At 46.1% G+C, this 18,338-nt stretch overlaps 2 protein-coding genes across 2 annotated transcripts in view; one reads left to right on the top strand and one right to left on the bottom strand.

Annotated features, from left to right (window-relative positions):
• Positions 1–4,374, bottom strand: part of PSRC1 (proline and serine rich coiled-coil 1) — a 437,095-nt gene extending 432,721 nt beyond the window's left edge. Inside the window, exon 1 of the mRNA XM_078644212.1 lies at positions 4,242–4,374. Within this exon, the coding sequence (XP_078500338.1) occupies positions 4,242–4,254 (13 nt within the window). The 5' untranslated portion in view covers positions 4,255–4,374. The remainder of the gene's footprint in view (positions 1–4,241) is intronic.
• Positions 4,375–4,728: 354 nt separating this feature from the next.
• Positions 4,729–18,338, top strand: part of PPIL1 (peptidylprolyl isomerase like 1) — a 30,652-nt gene continuing 17,042 nt past the window's right edge. The window contains exon 1 of the mRNA XM_078644211.1: positions 4,729–5,159. Coding sequence (XP_078500337.1) covers positions 5,104–5,159 — 56 coding nt within the window. The 5' untranslated portion in view covers positions 4,729–5,103. The remainder of the gene's footprint in view (positions 5,160–18,338) is intronic.

Raw genomic sequence — 18,338 nt, 5'->3', positions numbered from 1 at the left:
TCAAATTCATTATGGGCCTTTGTGTGCAGACCTGCAAACTGAAGAGGCCCATCAAGAACTCCACAGCTGCTGTAGTTGCTATGGCAGTGTGTTAAAAAATGCCCCTGGTGTATGCACAAAGTGAGATGAGAGGCCTAGTGCAAGGACAGAAATGGGGGTGGCCTTAGGACTGCATGAAAGCCTCATGGAGAAACTTATGAGCTTTAATGTAAGCCCTGAATGACTCGGAAAACGAGAGGCCAAGGGGAGCAGGTCCGGGCTGTCAGAGAGGCCGGTTTTAGCAGGTTTAGGCACCGGGTGAAACAAAGTGTACAGGAAAGGCAAAGTGGAAAGAAGGGGGGGCACGAGGTGCATGAGAAGGGAAAGCACTGCTCTTGGGGCCGTATGAGGTTCAAGAGTGGAGCAGAGAATAAAACGCAGGGGTCATAGAGTTCAAGTCAGAGCAAGGGGCCAAGAGGCAGATAAGGCAGCCTCTTACATGACAGTGCTGCGAGTGTTCTGGAGCTGCAGAAGCACGATGTTTGTCTCATGCTCAAAGAAAATAAAAGGAACAGGGGCGGGCCTGGGGGGCACACAAGCTTATGGAGCTGGCTGCAACTTTGAGCTCTGCTTTATCTCTGTTGTTCTGCTCAGGGGAAATTAAAGTGCGGGCCCCAGCACCATTAAACTGTCTACTTGTCCTTTGGACAAAATGCTAATTAAAACCTCTTGCCCTCCTAAGAAATCTAGATGTCTCGGGCGTCGGGAGATAGGAATTCCCCACCCCTGAACATTGTGATCGACAAATTTCCCCTACCACGAATCAACGAGATGCTAGCGAGAACAAAAGACATCAAGTGGTTTTCCACGATTGACTTGTCGTCAGCCTACCACCAAGTAAAACTACACTCATCGTGCAGCCATCTCACATCCTTTATCACGCCGTTTGGTTGCTATGAATTTGTGAGAATGCCATTCGGGCTAGCATCCGCAGCGGCTGTCTTCCAGAAGCTGATGCACAAGTTACTGAAAGGAGTAGAGAACGTGCAGTTTTTTCAAGACGACATCATGGTGATGGGCAGAACTAAACAAGATCACAACGAGACACTCCACATAGTACTACGGACACTGCAGGACAATGGCCTGACGGCCGAATGGACAAAATGCAAGTTCGGAGTGACGTCTGTCACGTACTTAGGGCATGAAGTGAGCGAAAACGGGATACTACCGAAAGTGGCTAACATGAAATCGATTCAAGACGCTCCAACCCCAACCAAAAAGGAGGATGTTCGGTCGTTTCTCGGAATGGCCGAATATTACAGTAAATTCATTCCACACTTCGCCACGAAAACGCATCTCTTGTGCCAACTCCTGAAGGAGAAAAACAAGTTTGTGTGGGGTCATGAGGAACAATCGGAGTTTGAAGCACTGAAAGGAGAAATGAGCACGGCCATACCCCTCAAGGGGTTTGACCCCAGCGCAGAATCTATCCTCACCACAGACGCCAGTGATCGGGGCCTAGGAGCGGTACTTATGCAGAAGTCGGACAACGGAGAAGTATCGACGGTCAGCTTCGCCTCAAGGTCGCTTGCACCCAATGAGGAGAAGTTCAGTGTGGTGGAGAAGGAGATGCTGGCAGTGGTTTGGGCGATGGAGCGATTCAGACAGTATCTGTGGGGAGCGAAATTCTTGGTCCGAACGGACCACAAACCTTTGGTCCGAGTATTGACTTCAAGCGGCCATGCTCACGCAACACCAAGAATTGCTAAGATGACTCTTAGACTTTTGGACTTTGTATACGAAGTGGAACACATTCCTGGACCACTGAACAAAGTAGCTGACTTCCTGAGCAGGGCAGCGGCGATGGAAGCAGCGGATAACAAGGGAAAACAAAGATGGGAAGGTTATGTAGTAGCCACCATTCAGGATACAGAGGAAGTGATCAGCGCCCAGGAGTGGGAAGAAGCGTACCGAGAAGACGTCGATCTGGAGGCCATCAAAGGATATGTGGTCCACGGGTGGCCAGAGAAAAGACACCTCAAGGAGGAACTGAGGAAATTCTGGGAAGTAAGGGACGAACTATCGTTAGCTGAGAACCCCATTTTCTTGCTCAGAGGCGACAAAGTGATTCCTCCACAAGGCATACTGGAGCACCTGATGAATTTATTACATGAGGGCCATCAGGGAATCACCAAGACAAAAGCGTTGGCCAGACAAGCATATTGGTGGCCAGCCATTGATGCCCAGATAAGAGAGACATGTGCGAAAATGCGAGTCATGCGCCAAGGCCGACAAGTCACAGAGCATGTTAAGACCACCTCTAGGAAAGTTCCCAGTACCGGATGGACCATGGGAGATGGTTTCGGTGGACATCATGGGCCCTGTCCTCAACAAAGAAGGAACACAGAAGTACGCTGTAGTTCTAATAGACACATATTCCAAGTGGCCTGAGGTGGAGATACTGGAAAATGTGGACACGGAGGCAGTAATACGCTTCCTGCGTACCACGTTCGTCAGAGAAGGCATCCCTAAAATTATCACGTGTGATAATGGGCCGCAGTTCACCTCTGCGAAATGGACCGCGTTCACAACCAGGAACGGCATAGAGGTAAAGCACACGCCCATCTACCATCCCGCCGGGAACGGTCAAGTGGAAAGGTTCAATCGGGTGATCATGGGCACCATTCAGGCGGCCATAAACGATGGCATGGACTGGGAGAAGGAATTGGAGAAAATGATCTGGGCCTATCGCATCACTCCGGGAAGCACGGGGTACAGCCCATTTAAGGTGTTGAGAGGAAGAGACGCCTTTACGAAGGACAACATGGCATGGAGGAAGTTGGTGGTGCAAAGTAAGTGGTCACCTGCCGTTGTCAGAAGGAATTTGGAGAAAGCGCAAGAAGTATACACAGCGCACTTTAACAAGAAACGCAATGTTCAGGGTGCAGAACTGGAAAACGGAGATTGGGTGAGAGTAAAACTGGCCATCCTCAAGAAGAAGGGAGAAAGCAAATTTTCACCACCATTGCAGGTGCTGGAGCCCTACACCCGGTCTGCCCTGCTCAGTGACGGAAAAGTATGGTCACAGGACAGAATGGCTAAATGCAGCAAGATCTTGGATTGGGGTAACGAAACAGAAGAAGGAACACAGCAAGTAGACGATGAAGGTGGTAGAGAACGTGGCGGAGGAGACAACGAGGATGTAGAAGAAGGAGAGCGGCAAGTGGAAGATGGCGAAAGAGAAGGAAAGGCGAGCGAAGAGATGAGAAGCGGGAGCAAAGCGGAAAGCAAGGAGGAGGCAAGTGACAGAGAACATGAGAGAGCAAGAAGAAGTGTAGACAGAAGAGGATCGGGAGAGGAAGGTAAAACCGAAGTAATGAGAACCAGAGTTGGGAGAGCGGTAAAGGTACCAGAGAAGTTCAAAGACTATGAAATGGACTGGAAGTAAGAACACTGTTGTTTAAATGTTGTTATTGCATAAAGGGGGGAGATATGTGGTGACGGTCTAGTTTCCCCGTCACTGGAAAGGGAAGCGGAGTCAGAGGAAGCGGAAGGCGGCCATATTGTTTGATCGGCGCCGACCGCTGTAAGAGCGCACTTTCTCCCGGCGCTCCGGGCTCAATAAAGAAACGTAATTTAAATATAGCGTTTGCGCCTATCTTTCCAAACTCCACAGGTTGTAATATTTAAAGGGAGGGAATGTGTTGCGTTGTAACTTTAAGTGATTTGCTATCACGGCGCAAGCTACCGTTCTGCAATGGAGCTCAGTGTTAGCGCCTGTGACAGTTGCAGGGAAGAATCCTACGAAGAAGGACCCCTCCTACTGGTGGTGTTAAGTTATGTATTATTTCATTTCTGATAAGGTAAGTCTCTTGTGGTTGACTTAACACTGGGACTCCCCTTTCCAACTAGAGCTGTCCATTGGATCACTACCTCAAAACAGTATAATGCGGTCCTAAAAATGGTACCTGTTCATATCCTGAACGGTATATTTAGGATTGGTGTAATCTTTGATCTTTTTGTAAAATTTTAGCTCTATTCTAAAGCGCGCTAACACTTTTACGTAAAGATCGCGTTATATAAAATTGCATAAATAAATTGACTGCTCGCCCCTATAACAGCCCAATGAAAAGTTAGAGTACTTTGAGAAATTAGAGGGGTAAGGAGGCAGCTAAATGCTAAGCCCCGTTGAGAGTTCTAACCGGGACACTGGCCGGCCCCTCCCTCCCGTGTACTTTCCCGTTGCCCCCTGCCTCGCGTACCTGCTGCACTCATCCACCTATCTTCGGTTCCGTTTCAATCACAGTCGCCAGTCCAAAACCATTTCAAATCCAGGGCGCGCAACGGCTCACTCGATGACGTCGGAAGCATGAGATGGCTATGCGCTCTCTAGCAAACCCCGGCAGCTAGCAAGGAAAGGCGGTACGTTTGCAAACATGTAACAACGTTGCGTTTTATTTTTTGTGGTAACGCGCCATAGCCTTGCGTTTTAACGTCATGCAAACTCAATATACACAATACAATATTCTATGAGTGATGTTTACATCATGTGTACTCCTTAACACAATTTGCACCGAAACAATATCTGTTGGTCGTTTTTTTTCTAGCAGCACCATACCTCTACCTTTTATATAACTGAACGTGAAAATGTTGCAGTCTCTAAATGGCGAAACGTATATAGCTCGAACTCGCTTGCTTTATTAGTCTATCTTCTATGTCAAATACACTTCGTCACTCTACCCCGCCTCCTTTTGTTTATTTGGCTCTTTAAAAAAGAAATCAGCACGGCCTTTTTAGAGTAACAATATTTCCCTTTCGGTTCAAATGACGTTCTGATGTCTGTTCTTCGACGGCCGTCTTCTGGGCTTGGCCTAACCGGGCAGTGTTTTATTTTAGCCACACACTTCCCGGTCAACAGTAGCATTTTACTGCTGGTGACAGGTTAAAAGTTGTTTCGACTCTGTGAATCGTTTCAAACCGAGGCTTGGCACGCAAGAGAGGCGTAACTAAACGTACAGGAGCTGTTCCTGCGCCCTGTACGCGTTTCTCTTGCGGTTTTAGCGCCAACCGGTGTTACGGTACCGGCGGTGGTTTTCTCTGTGTTATTCTGCTCGTTGTGGATCCATGGCGGGTATCCCACCAGATTCATGGCAACCGCCCAACGTGGTGTTAGAAACCAGGTGAGATTAGCATCACCCTGCTGTTTAACGCCATGAAATACCCATGAGTAGAGTGACCACCATTTCTCCTGGATGCAACATGTCCATACCCGGCATTTCACATTATGTAATCGGGAATTCTGAACGTCGTGTCCTTGTGTTATCTGAGTAGATAGTATTCATTTGCAAAAGGAAACCATGGGCTGCCTTAGACTGTATCCAAGTGACAGTAATTTGCTAAACATACCCACGTGGGATGTTTTGGGACAGTCGCGTTTGAGTTGTGTTGTTATTACGTTTGTATAGGAAGCATTTTACCAAGCATTTATAAGGCTATATTTTATTTGGCTTTTGTATAAGGCACACGGGCTGGGAACGTATACCTACCTACACCCTGGCCAATACCTTCATTTGTTGTCGAAAGATACATATTTAAGCCAAGCCAGAATGTTTTAGGCTGGGAATGTTTATGCATGCCAGCCTTTGGTGGTCTACTCGAGGCCGTTGAGATCCAGCCGACTCCCAGGAGAAACCACAGGTCCCTTGTCAGAATAAATTAGCTATGGATTGCATACCAGATGTCTTTGGTGGATAATCAACAAGCTACTTATTGTGGATAGTGCCAGAGCGTACAACGGGCTGTGGCCCTCCCCATTGTTTACTTTTGATTGGCTTGATTGTTAATATAATTTCCTGCTTCTTATTCGATAGCTTTACTTCCTTTTCGTGGGATTGTTCCTTCCAGAGCGGTTTCTTTACCGTCCTTTTGATTGGGGAACTTTGGGGCATATTACCAACAACTAGCGATAATTTTTGTCTCTAACTTGTTTAGAGACAAAAATTATCGCCGCAAATCGGCGATTTTTATCGCAGATAAACCTTGCTATTAGCAAGGTTTATCGCAAATGCGATAAAAAACGGCCGCAATGCATGAATATCGCTGAAAAGTCAGCGATATTCATGCATTATCGAGCAAATGCTCTTAGCCATGTTATCCACCTCCCATTGGATAACATGGCTAAGAACTGCTCAGGGCAGGTGTTAGCTTTTGGAGATATTCGCGCTTAGCGCGAATATCTCCAAAAGTTGGTAATAGGAGATAGCGATGTTAGCGACTGTTTCCAGTCGCTAACATCTTGGCACGCCCACTTTGCATGTCATTAGTGATAAATATCACTGACATGCAAAGTGGGGCCCATGATGGTCGCTATCTCCTATTAGCTGTCGCTAACTGGTGTTAGCGACAGCTTGGTAATAGGGAGATAATTTTATCTCCGCTTTCTTGGCTTTTAAAGCCAAAAAAGCGGAGATAAAACCCCTTGATAATATGCCCCTTTAATTCCACTGCTCATATTCAGGCGATTACTTTTTTAGGGTGAGCCTGTGACAGCGCAGGCACTGTCGCTTGCAAGACTATTGTTTTCAGAAATGGGCTTGGAGCCTGCCCTTTGCATACCATTTGTTGGCTTCAGTGCCCCTCTTCTTTGCTTCCTCCTGATTGGCCAGTGCAGGTTAAGTGTCACTTCAGTTTCTTTCAGGGGAGCATGGCCCAAGCATAGCTTGATTCAGCTTAATTGGTGTCCGTCTGCTTCTAGCGCTGTGATTGAGGTACTAAGGGGCATATTAACAACGGCCAGGGATAATTATCGCTGGCCGTGCTTAGCGATAATTAGATTTTCTCAGGGCATCTGCTTTTTATCGCCCTAGTAGCGCATAATTAACAACGCGTTACTCCAGGGCGATAAAAATTCCAGAGATAGCGAGGTTATCTCCCTTTTGCAGGGAACATCGCTGGTTTTCCAGCGATGTTCCCTGCAAAAGGGCGATAACCTTGGTGATACGACCCACAGGGTCGGATCAGCACAATACCACCCCATGTTAGGGGTGGCTAAGTCAAGAATTTAGCAGACGTTAGTTTTTGGAGAAAACAGCAGTTTTCTCCAAAAACTAACGTCTGCTAAAATGCTAGAGCATCCTTGCTGATAGCGCAAAGCCACACTATTGATGTCCTGACATGTAGTGTATGTCAGGAACGCCCACTTTGCATCTCATTAGAGATGCAAAGGTAGGTGTAGTGCAAAAGGGTGCTAACATGCATGTTAGCACCCTCTTGTAAATAGGGTGATATTTTTATCTCTGCTTTTTTGACTTTTTAAGCCAAAAAAGAGGTGATTAATCCCTTGTAAATATGCCCCTAAGTCTTCTTGTTCAACTCTCTTACTTACCCAACCTATCTGGTGTGCCCTCCTGCCGCATTTTGCTATCACCATAGCCCCACCAACTTATTTTGAGCCACAAGCTTTCAAAGGATATTAAAACAAACGAGTGTGTTTTGATTATATCATCCACTCTGCTACTTTGGAAATACTTTGAACTACAGAATAATGGTGTCCAGGGCTGCATACATTGTGTTTTGCCTACCACATCAAATATTAGCACTGTAGTTCTTTCCTTTAGGAAACTGAATCTTTTAGAAGGCTTCAAATAAGAGAACTTTTATCAAGTGCTAATCATCTTACAGTCTTGCTGTTCCTAAGATGGCTGATATGGTTCACGTACATAGGAACGATCTCCAGCATTGTTGCATGGATTCCCAATCAAGATTGTTACTTTGCCTACTGTAAACAAGTTGTCTACACAAGTCCTCCTTCATTTGCGCTGCTTTCTTGAAAGCTTTTAGTAGTTATGCATTCTGCATCGCTAAAAATTGTGCTTGCTTGTACTGCCTTCCTGGAAAAATTAGTATTAAGAAAGCAGCCAGACATCCACCCACCACGCACGCAACCTGGTAATCCTCAACTCAACGCTCTCCATGACCAAGCAAGTCAACGCTGTCTCCTCCTCCTGCTTCAACACTCTCCGCAAGATCTACAGGTGGATCCCAACAGATACAAGGAAAACAGTCACCCAGGCCCTCGTCGGCAGCAGACTCGATTACGGAAATGCCCTCTACGTAGGAGCCCGACCAAGCTCATCAAACGACTGCAACACATCCAAAACGTATCTCCACGACTGATCCTCGACGTACCACGCCACATCACCCCCCACCTGAGAAACCTGCACTGGCTCCCCGTCAACCAGAGGATATCCTTCAAGCTCCTCATCCACGCACACAAGGCACTCCACAAGACCGGCCCAGCCTACCTCAACAGGCCACTTTCCTTCTACATTCCCAACAGCCAGCTCCGCCGACCTCGCACTCGCCACCGTCCCTCGCATCCGAAGAATAACCACCGGCGGGAACTCCTTCTCCCACCTCGCCACCAAGACCTGGAACACCCTCTCATTGAGCCTACGACAGACCCAGGACCTGCTGACCTTCAGTAAACTACCCAAGACCAGGCTGTTTGACCAGATTTACTCAAATGTGGCAAAGGAGAACTTCATGCCTGCTCTGGTAATCTGTCTGTTTCTCACTATAATTGAGCTTCGTAGGGTGTGAAAGTGACTGTTTTATCTGTTTTTCAGGGCTCAAGACCTGTTTTAGGGCTTATGCAGTCATCTTCTCTACATTGGTAATACTGGGCCCCAATCTGTTAAAAACGCTGTTGTGGAAAGTAAATGAGTTTGTTCGCACACAAGTTTAATCAGTTTGACATAAGAATTTAAGACCACATATTTTTCTGGGCGTTCTTTTTTTGAATGTTTTTAAACTAATTTTTAGTTCTTGACTACTTGGAAGAAAGTAGACAAGGAATTCATTCTTAGGTTAAAGCCTTTCACAAGGCGCAGCTGTCTAGTTGAGAAGACATTGGGAACAGGCTGAATGCTTACTTGGGAATACATTCTGCCGATTGCTTACCAATGGCTCTGTGTTATGTCACGCACATATGCTTGCTCTCTATTTGCTGGCTTTATTGGTTTTAGCCTGTCCAGCATGTTGTGCCCCTCTTGCAACCCGCTTTACCTCCTCTTTCATTGGTTTCTTCTGTGCTTCTAGCACTGTCTGCATTTCAATACCTATTTTTAGGTCTTGGCTCTAGATGGTGCGTATGCGCGGTTTTGAAGAGACATGTAGTATCTGCTTTGCTAGCTTACAGCCCGCCCATAGGCTTCCCATTTGCTGGCACTATCGTTGCTCCATTTTTCGTTTCCCCCATTTGTCAAGGGCATGCATATTTCATGCCTCTTCTGGTGTTTAGCCCTCCCCAAGAGCACTATACACTTCCTCCGCAAAAAAGACCAGGCACATTCCTCCATCTCCCTGGCCCTGTGTGCTTGTTAATTGCCGTAACTTTAGCTGTGTGTTGACTTAAATAGCATGCACAGCTTAGAAACAAACAACATCTAATTTGCATTTTTCCGACTGCTACAGTCTGCTTCTGCCTTACACAAGATGGCACAGGGTCAGACTGATTTGCATATGGCCATGTCTGAACTGGGGTGGCAGTGAGCTAAAGAATGGTGATAGATTAAACCCAGATCAGTTGACTGGGGGTGAGTGTTTGATTTGCTCAAACGCTCCGTCCATCATCCCCTTTTGTATCGCTTTACACAAGATGGCAGCATTATACTACATTCATTAAAATTAACGTAACCATACACATAAGTTGTTTGCATTTTCAGTAAAGGATCAAAGTTGTTTGCATTTTCAGTACAGGATCGTCGCGCTTCAGATGTCTGTTATGCTATATTAATTGTTGTATCTGTTGCCTCCCTTAAGATGGTGGCCCACTGACTCTGCTCTCATCATATTTCATGTAGCTGTCAATAGTGCACCCAGTGCTCGCTGGTATTACAGCCCACCCTCCGCTACTCCTCTTAACCTGCCTTCCATAAAAAGAAAGAAATATTTTTTACTACATGAGACCATTGTTTGTCTAGCACAAAGTGAGTCAAGAGCACTATCTACAGCCTGAACGTATGGAAGCAGGGAGCCTGAAATTGTACTCCTTTGGGTCCTTAAGTTAAAGGAAAGAAACAATACATTATGGAAATTCAGAAACAATGTGGTTGAAATGAGTTCTGTCATAAGAGGAGCGTGCACAATGTCCATGAAATGGGTGCTTCTTTATACATTGTTTAGGTCTTGCCCAAGACCCTGCATGCCCTGTCGCTTGTGCAATATTTGGTTTAAGTACAAGGGCCTTGGAGCTCGCCCATTACTTACCATTGGTTGGCTTCATAGTCTTTCTCTTTTCGCTGCTTCTCATTTGTCAGTGCATGTTGGTTATACCAGATTCTTCCTGTGTTTATCCATTCTGTGTAGAACGGACAAAGCACAACTTCTAGTCTGCATCTAGTGTTTCATTTTTTAAGTTCTAGCACTCTTTAAAGTGCATGCGTTTGCAACAGGCCATCTTTCCTGCTTGCCCTGTCCTGCTCCGCATCATTACTTTGCCGTGCCCATCCCATGTTGTTGTCCCCCCGCGTTTGATGCTTGACCCATTGCACAACCACCCACACACACACACAATTGTTGCTTGCCCTGCCCACACCTCCCGGTGTTGTTGCCTGCCACTTCCACCAGAAAAAAGTGCTGTGATGCAGCCAGTACTAGCCCCATATTAGCACTTTTTTCATAAGGTTAGGCAAAGCCAATAGTTCTCGCCTATGTGAGATATATTGACTTGGTACATTTTTTTTTTTGACCTTGTGAAAGGCAGCGTGGATGCTGTGCAACATGGGTAACCAAAAAAAAGTGCTTACCGTGTCATAGTGATTTTAGTTTTTTGTACTTTTAACCATGCTGCATAGCAGCCGTGTTGCTGTACAACATTGCCTAAAAAATTGATCTAGCATAGGCGAGATCTATTGGCTTTGCTAGTGTTTGTCTTATTAACCAAAGAAGAACTGTCATCGAGTGATATATTATGTCATTCATGTGCAGCATCAAGTTGAACTCCTTTTAATCACTCTTGAACCCACGAGTAGTGTTTAGTGGAAAATGTAGTGATTTCCGAACAGTCACAGAAAACCACAACAATTTTAAATTTATCCAAACAAGTAGGTAAATTGCAGCAACTGATAGTCACTTGTTTGAATACATATACTCTGAGCAATTCCAACATACTGCTGAAAATTAGTTTTGATTTCTCTGTAAATGTTACTGACACGGCTACAAACTGTCTAATACATGTAAATGAATCTTAAGGCAAGTTGCTTCTTTCTGTCTTAGAATAATTTTCTGTCTCATGTCCCCTTGAAAAAACCTAGTCTAATACTCTATAGTCTTCTGTTTTGTGACAATTCTGCTCTATAATCAAACTGTTTCTTGTGATGCTGAAGCAAAATATCTTTGTCCACTTTGTTTATACAGATGATGAGACTCGCAATAGTGACCTGACTTTAGTGTCTATCCTCTTTAAGATATTGATTCCAAAGCGGTTTCTCTTTCATAATTCTTTCTCCCACTTGCTCACATTTCTGCAAAATTGACTGAAGTGCTCAAGGCACTTCTTTATGACGTGCTATTTAAAACGGAGATTTATGTGGAGGAAATGATCCGTAATCTTTTTGGCGCTGAATCTTTTTCGACAGTCCTGCTGGTGGAACGTGCACATCGGTCTCTCGCCCCGCGGCCTAAGCCAGGTTCCGTAATCTTTTTGGCGCTGAATCTTTTTCGACAGTCCTGCTGGTGGAACGTGCACATCGGTCTCTTGCCCCGCGGCCTAAGCCAGGTGTCCCTCCGCGTCCAATTGTTGACCGTGTACTCAATTATAGGGATAGAGACGCCATTTTTGAGGTTAGGCCGCGAGAAAGGCGAAATTAACTATCAAGGAAATAAATTGGAGTTCTATCCGGATTACACGATGGTGGTCCAGCTGGCAAGAAAAGAATACAATCCGGCGAAGAAAAAGCTGAGAGACCTGGGTGTGGAATATGCCATGCTCTATCCAGCGCGACTTAAGGTAACACAGGAAGGGCGCGTCACTATACTTCAGACACCGCAAGCTGCGCAAGATTTCATAAAAACACTAACCCGCAAACGCAAAGAGAAAAGCAGAGAAGAAAGCCAACACGATTCGGACTGAGATGGCACTGGTAGAATATGAGAGACTACATCTGAGGAACATACTTCTGGTAAGGCGTAACTATGCACCTCTCTAGGGTTGTTGATTGATCATTGGGGGAGGATCACATGACTGACCTGCTGTTGTGCTGCAGATGGGGAAGCTCTGGATTTTTGGAACTGGCTGTATGAACTTTCCACTCCAATTGACTGGCTATAATGAACTAATACACATTGCTGGAATTGGTGCGAGTTCCCATCTGCCAAAAAATGACTGTGCGGGAATTGGTACTGGCTGATAGACTGTTCGTGTCCAATCTAGATCACGCTCTACACGATATATAGACCATGTGGGGGTTGGAGATTTAGAGGTGCACTGAAAACACGGTTGCTGACATATGATGTTAATCATATGTGATTTTGTGTGTAAGATGGAGGAGCTGTGGAAAAATATTTGGAAATACTCTGTGACGACATTGTGTGCCTTCTACCCTTTGCAGTGAAAATATAATCGCCTATGTCCTAGAGGCACTTGGTGCATTCTATGTGAAGGTTTATTGTGTGTCTGGGTGGGTGTTGGGCAGATGGCCGTACCCTCTTTTTGTTGTGCCCCACCTGAGCTGGGATTGTTACATGTACTCGGTTGGAATGTCCCACATTCATACAGTTAATGAGCACCTGACCACATCCATTATGTAGATGCAGATGTGTGCACCGGGTGGACCCCCCAAATGGGTGCTTCCCCCAAATGGGTGCTCCCCAAACATGGTTTGAAGTTGCGTGTGATTTGTATATGGGTCTCTTTGGCATAATTGGGATGCTGAAGCGGGTGGAGGGAGGCAGGGGGGATGTTGGGTTGTTATTAATTGACCGACGCACTTGAGACACATCGCAGACTTCTGGCTATTTACTGTGTTTGTACTGTTGCATGGCCCCGGAGGTGACATTCTATGGATATGTATGCTAAAAATGTTAGATATGTCTACTATGATATGTTGCTATATCAAGGTTCGCTGATACACTACAACCAAAACATATAAATCTATTGACCTGGAATGTCAGAGGCTTGAATAACCCGAAGTGTTTGCATATTTAAACAGGCAGAATATAGATATTGCTCTCTTCCAAGAGACACACATCTCAGCTAATACAAATAAGACAATAGGGTTGAGTTGGGCGGAATCAGTGCACAGCTCAAACTACTCTGCATACTCCAGGGGTGTTCTTATTCTCATCAGAAAGGGAATACACTTCACTGTCAGAGAGGGCATTAAGGATGATGAGGGCTCACAAAAGCGCTCAAGGGTCAGAACTATAATGTCCAGCACAAATTTTCACTATTAGTAAGTGCCTATTTAGCAAGTGATTCCTTGTGCGACACGGTCGAGGATGTGACCCATATACACCCCCCTGAAAGTGACTAATGCCACTGAAACTTATATCACGGAAAGTTGACCCGCACCAAGGTTTGTACATACGTATTTGATTTATCCAATTTCTATATTTCACAGTGATAACAGATATTCAGACAGAAACTTCCCACACATAAGAATTTTAAAAAAAAGGAGTTGATTGTAGATTTTTCAATTTTCTTTATTCAAGTTCTTGGTTACAATTCACAGAATTGCTTGTTGCCAACGCGTTTCGTCACATCCGTGACTTCTTCAGGGCTCAAAAGTTAATATTCTGACAGATTTTCTAGTTAGCGTCAGCCACCATATAGTCTCTACGTATTCTGGTCTGATATGTTCACATTGATATGTCCGGCATGTACCCCTCAAAACATTCAGTGCAACACAGGGAAGGTACCTCCTGTTCTTTTTGTCGAGTCTTAAAAAATGTTTTGAGGGGAACACGCTGGACATATCAATGTGAATATATCAGACCAGAATACGTAGAGACTGTATGGTGGCTGTCGCTAACTAGAAAATCTGTCAGAATATTAACTTTTGAGCCCTGAAGAAGTCACGGATGTGACGAAACGCGTTGGCAACTAGCAATTCTGTGAATTTTAACCAAGAACTTGAATAAAGAAAATTGAAAAATCTACAATCAACTCCTTTTTAGGGCTCGGCATCGAGCCCTATTGCAGTTGAGTTCGCTCTCAAGGGAGGACAGAGCGGTGCACGAGCCTACCAGGGTCTGTGGACGCGCGCACACACAGGCAGGCAGGCACGCCCCAGACACACATAGACAGACAGACGCACGCACACACACACACACACACACACCCTCCCTCTCTGCCCACTCCCTCTCTGCCCCCCCCACCCCTCTACACCCACTCACCGGGCTCTTTCCCTCCAGCGGGTCAGTCACGGCAGCAGGCAGACTCGGTGTCTTCTCCGGCGATCTTCAGCTGATGTGCACGCCCACGCTGCGTCACGTGCGCGCCCACCACGCTGTTTCACGCCCGTTGATCCTCAGCTTGTTATATACTTTGGCTATGGACAATTAGACCACCGTTTTGCTCCGTCAATCATGTTTTCTTGGGCTGCGGTGTCTACAATGCAAGGGGGCAGTGCACTGCACATGGATTTATCCTCGTCACGCCAATCGGTATTGTTTAATTTTATTTCTTTCGATCAGCATGTTTTTTTGTAATCTCTGGGAGAGCCGACGCTGGGACTTGAACCCCATTCCACAGTGTCAAAGTCTGGACACAGAGTGAAAGAACGTGGCTGTGCAAGCTACCACTGGACCCACTATACTCAGTTACCATGAGGTGGCGATATCTGCCACTCACTTTCCTCACTGCACCTTTGTGTTAGCCACGATGATCATAATCATTTCTTTCCACTTCCATAATAGGCTTGTATTTTCAAAGATATCCTCTAATACTGAAAAGAAATTAGGGCAATAAATATCTATACAGCAGAGTACATAAACACAAAATGTCATGACATTTTGCAGACTGTTGCAGGTCCGCTGTAGTCAAGGAGATTGTCTTCTGAGAAGTGTTTACATCCTCAAAATGACTTTCCAGTGTAGAGGACCATTGGTGCACCTGCTTATCTGGCAATATGCATAAGGATTACTACCTATCTCACTAATATTTTATCTTCGTAAATAGTTTGTTCACAGTACATTGTAAATTGTTTTCACATCATGGGAGCTCTAAAAATTGAATTCTGTTCATCGCTTCTAAATGAGGTGCTTTTTTTGCATTCTTCGACAATGCTTTCAAACTAATTTCTGCTACTGCGGTAGATGGATGGCACTCCGGAGAATATTGTGTTGATCAGTATAGCTCTATAAGCCGTGCGCACCCCTGGTGACCCTCCCGCCCGACCCCCGGTCTGCCCAGTAGAACGGCGCTCACTTCATCCCTCTGTGAGGCAGAAGGTGAGTGTGAGTGCAGAGTGCGCAGAGTGTGAAGTAGTGAGTGCAGAGTGAGTGTGCAGAGTGAGTGTGCAGAGTGAGTGTGCAGAGTGAGTGTGCAGAGTGAGTGTGCAGAGTGAGTGTGCAGAGTGAGTGTGCAGAGTGAGTGTGCAGAGTGAGTGTGCAGAGTGAGTGTGCAGAGTGAGTGTGCAGAGTGAGTGAGTGTGCAGAGTGAGTGTGTGTGCAGAGTGAGTGTGTGTGCAGAGTGAGTGTGTGTGTGCGCAGAGTAGTGTGTGTGCAGAGTAGTGTGTGTGCAGAGTAGTGTGTGTGCAGAGTAGTGTGTGTGCAGAGTAGTGTGTGTGCAGAGTAGTGTGTGTGCAGAGTAGTGTGTGCGCAGAGTAGTGTGTGCGCAGAGTAGTGTGTGCGCAGAGTAGTGTGTGCGCAGAGTAGTGTGTGCGCAGAGTAGTGTGTGCGCAGAGTAGTGTGTGCGCAGAGTAGTGTGTGCGCAGAGTAGTGTGTGCGCAGAGTAGTGTGTGCGCAGAGTAGTGTGTGTGCAGAGTAGTGTGTGTGCAGAGTAGTGTGTGTGCAGAGTAGTGTGTGTGCAGAGTAGTGTGTGTGCAGAGTAGTGTGTGTGCAGAGTAGTGTGTGTGCAGAGTAGTGTGTGTGCAGAGTAGAGAGTGTGCAGAGTAGAGAGTGTGCAGAGTAGAGAGTGTGCAGAGTAGAGAGTGTGCAGAGTAGAGAGTGTGCAGAGTAGAGAGTGTGCAGAGTAGAGAGTGTGCAGAGTAGAGAGTGTGCAGAGTAGAGAGTGTGCAGAGTAGAGAGTGTGCAGAGTAGAGAGTGTGCAGAGTAGAGAGTGTGCAGAGTAGAGAGTGTGCAGAGTAGAGAGTGTGCAGAGTAGAGAGTGTGCAGAGTAGAGAGTGTGCAGAGTAGAGAGTGTGCAGAGTAGAGAGTGTGCAGAGTAGAGAGTGTGCAGAGTAGAGAGTGTGCAGAGTAGAGAGTGTGCAGAGTAGAGAGTGTGCAGAGTAGAGAGTGTGCAGAGTAGAGAGTGTGCAGAGTAGAGAGTGTGCAGAGTAGAGAGTGTGCAGAGTGCAGAGTAGAGAGTGTGCAGAGTGCAGAGTAGTGAGTGTGCAGAGTGCAGAGTAGTGAGTGTGCAGAGTGCAGAGTAGTGAGTGTGCAGAGTAGTGAGGTCAGAGTGCAGAGTAGTGAGGTCAGAGTGCAGACTAGTGAGGTCAGAGTGCAGACTAGTGAGTGCAGAGTAGTGAGGTCAGAGTGCAGAGTAGTGAGGTCAGAGTGCAGAGTAGTGAGGTCAGAGTGCAGAGTAGTGAGGTCAGAGTAGTGAGGGCAGAATGCAGAGTAGGTGTGCAGAGCAGTAAGTGCAGGTGCAGAGCGGTGTGTGCTGTTGAGTGCAGAGTGCTGTGTGCTGTTGAGTGCAGAGTGCTGTGTGCTGTTGAGTGCAGAGTGGAGAGTAGTGAGGTCAGAGTGGAGAGTAGTGAGGTCAGAGTGGAGAGTAGTGAGGTCAGAGTGGAGAGTAGTGAGGTCAGAGTGCAGAGTAGTGAGGTCAGAGTAGTGAGGGCAGAATGCAGAGTAGGTGTGCAGAGCAGTAAGTGCAGGTGCAGAGCGGTGTGTGCTGTTGAGTGCTGTGTGCTGTTGAGTGCAGAGTGCTGTTGAGTGCAGAGTGCTGTGTGCTGTTGAGTGCAGAGTGCTGTGTATTGGCAATGTAAATGACAATGTCATTTGTTTATGATTTAAAGGAAAAAAAAGAAATGTCATGAGCAATGCCAATAGCTCTTCCTTTAATGATGCCGAGACCATTGCATTGTAAATGCTTGTTTTGAAATTCTTATGTGTGGGAAGTTTCTGTCTGAATATCTGTTATCACTGTGAAATATAGAAATTGGATAAATCAAATACGTATGTACAAACCTTGGTGCGGGTCAACTTTCCGTGAAGGATGATGAGGGTCATTACGTGATAATTGTGGGGGTCATGCGTGGTCAGCAACTGGCAATAATTAATACTTATGGCCCTAACGTAGACGATCCTGGGTTCTTCCACAGGGTTAGATGTGCCCTGTCGGACCTCCGGGATATCCCTTTACTATGGGGAGGTGACTTTAATATTGCATTACAGGACAATCTGGACCGTTCCAGCCGTGGGACAGAACGTCACACACGTGCACTTGCCATGTTATGAGATATTATGTCAGATCTGACTCTTACAGACATATGGAGGGCAAGGCACCCAAACCACACCGAGGCCACTCACATCACGGCTACTCACAATAGCTGGTCACGCATTGACTACTGGTTAGGTACCAGGGAAATATCACTTTGGGTGAACTCGGTCAGACATTTGCCTAGAACAGTATCCGATCATAACCCAGTTTTGCTGTCGCTAACAATACCACACTACTCCCCGCCTCCTTTTAGCTAGAGGTTTAACGCTAAGGCGCTACTTGATTCGGTATACACCGACACTATACACAATGCTATAGTGGAGTACTTTGAATTAAACACCCCCACAACTGAAGACCCAGGGATATTATGGGAGGCATTTAAAGCGACAATTTGGGGACTATGTATCAGCACCACCGCAGGCATCCTCAAGGACATTAGACAGCAGCTTAATATACGCGAAAATGCATTACGGGCCCTAGAACAGCAATATGAACGTACACGAGATGCCACACTATTAGGCGACCATAAAGAAAACACTGGACGAATACCAGCCTTTTGAGGACGATGAGTTAAAATATGTCATGAGACGTCAAAAAGCACGTGTGTATGGTGAAGGTGGTAGGCCAGGTAAAACTTTAGCGCATAAAATAGGCACGGGGCGCGCTCCACAATTGGTCCAGGTGATTAAAAACACTGAAGGGACTCCTATGTGGGAGACACGTACAATATTACGTGAATTTATGACCACATATG

The sequence above is a fragment of the Lissotriton helveticus genome, chromosome 5_1 (assembly GCF_964261635.1).
Source record: "Lissotriton helveticus chromosome 5_1, aLisHel1.1, whole genome shotgun sequence".
NCBI classification, from domain to species: domain Eukaryota; kingdom Metazoa; phylum Chordata; class Amphibia; order Caudata; family Salamandridae; genus Lissotriton; species Lissotriton helveticus.
This window is presented reverse-complemented; position numbering and strand designations above follow the sequence as displayed.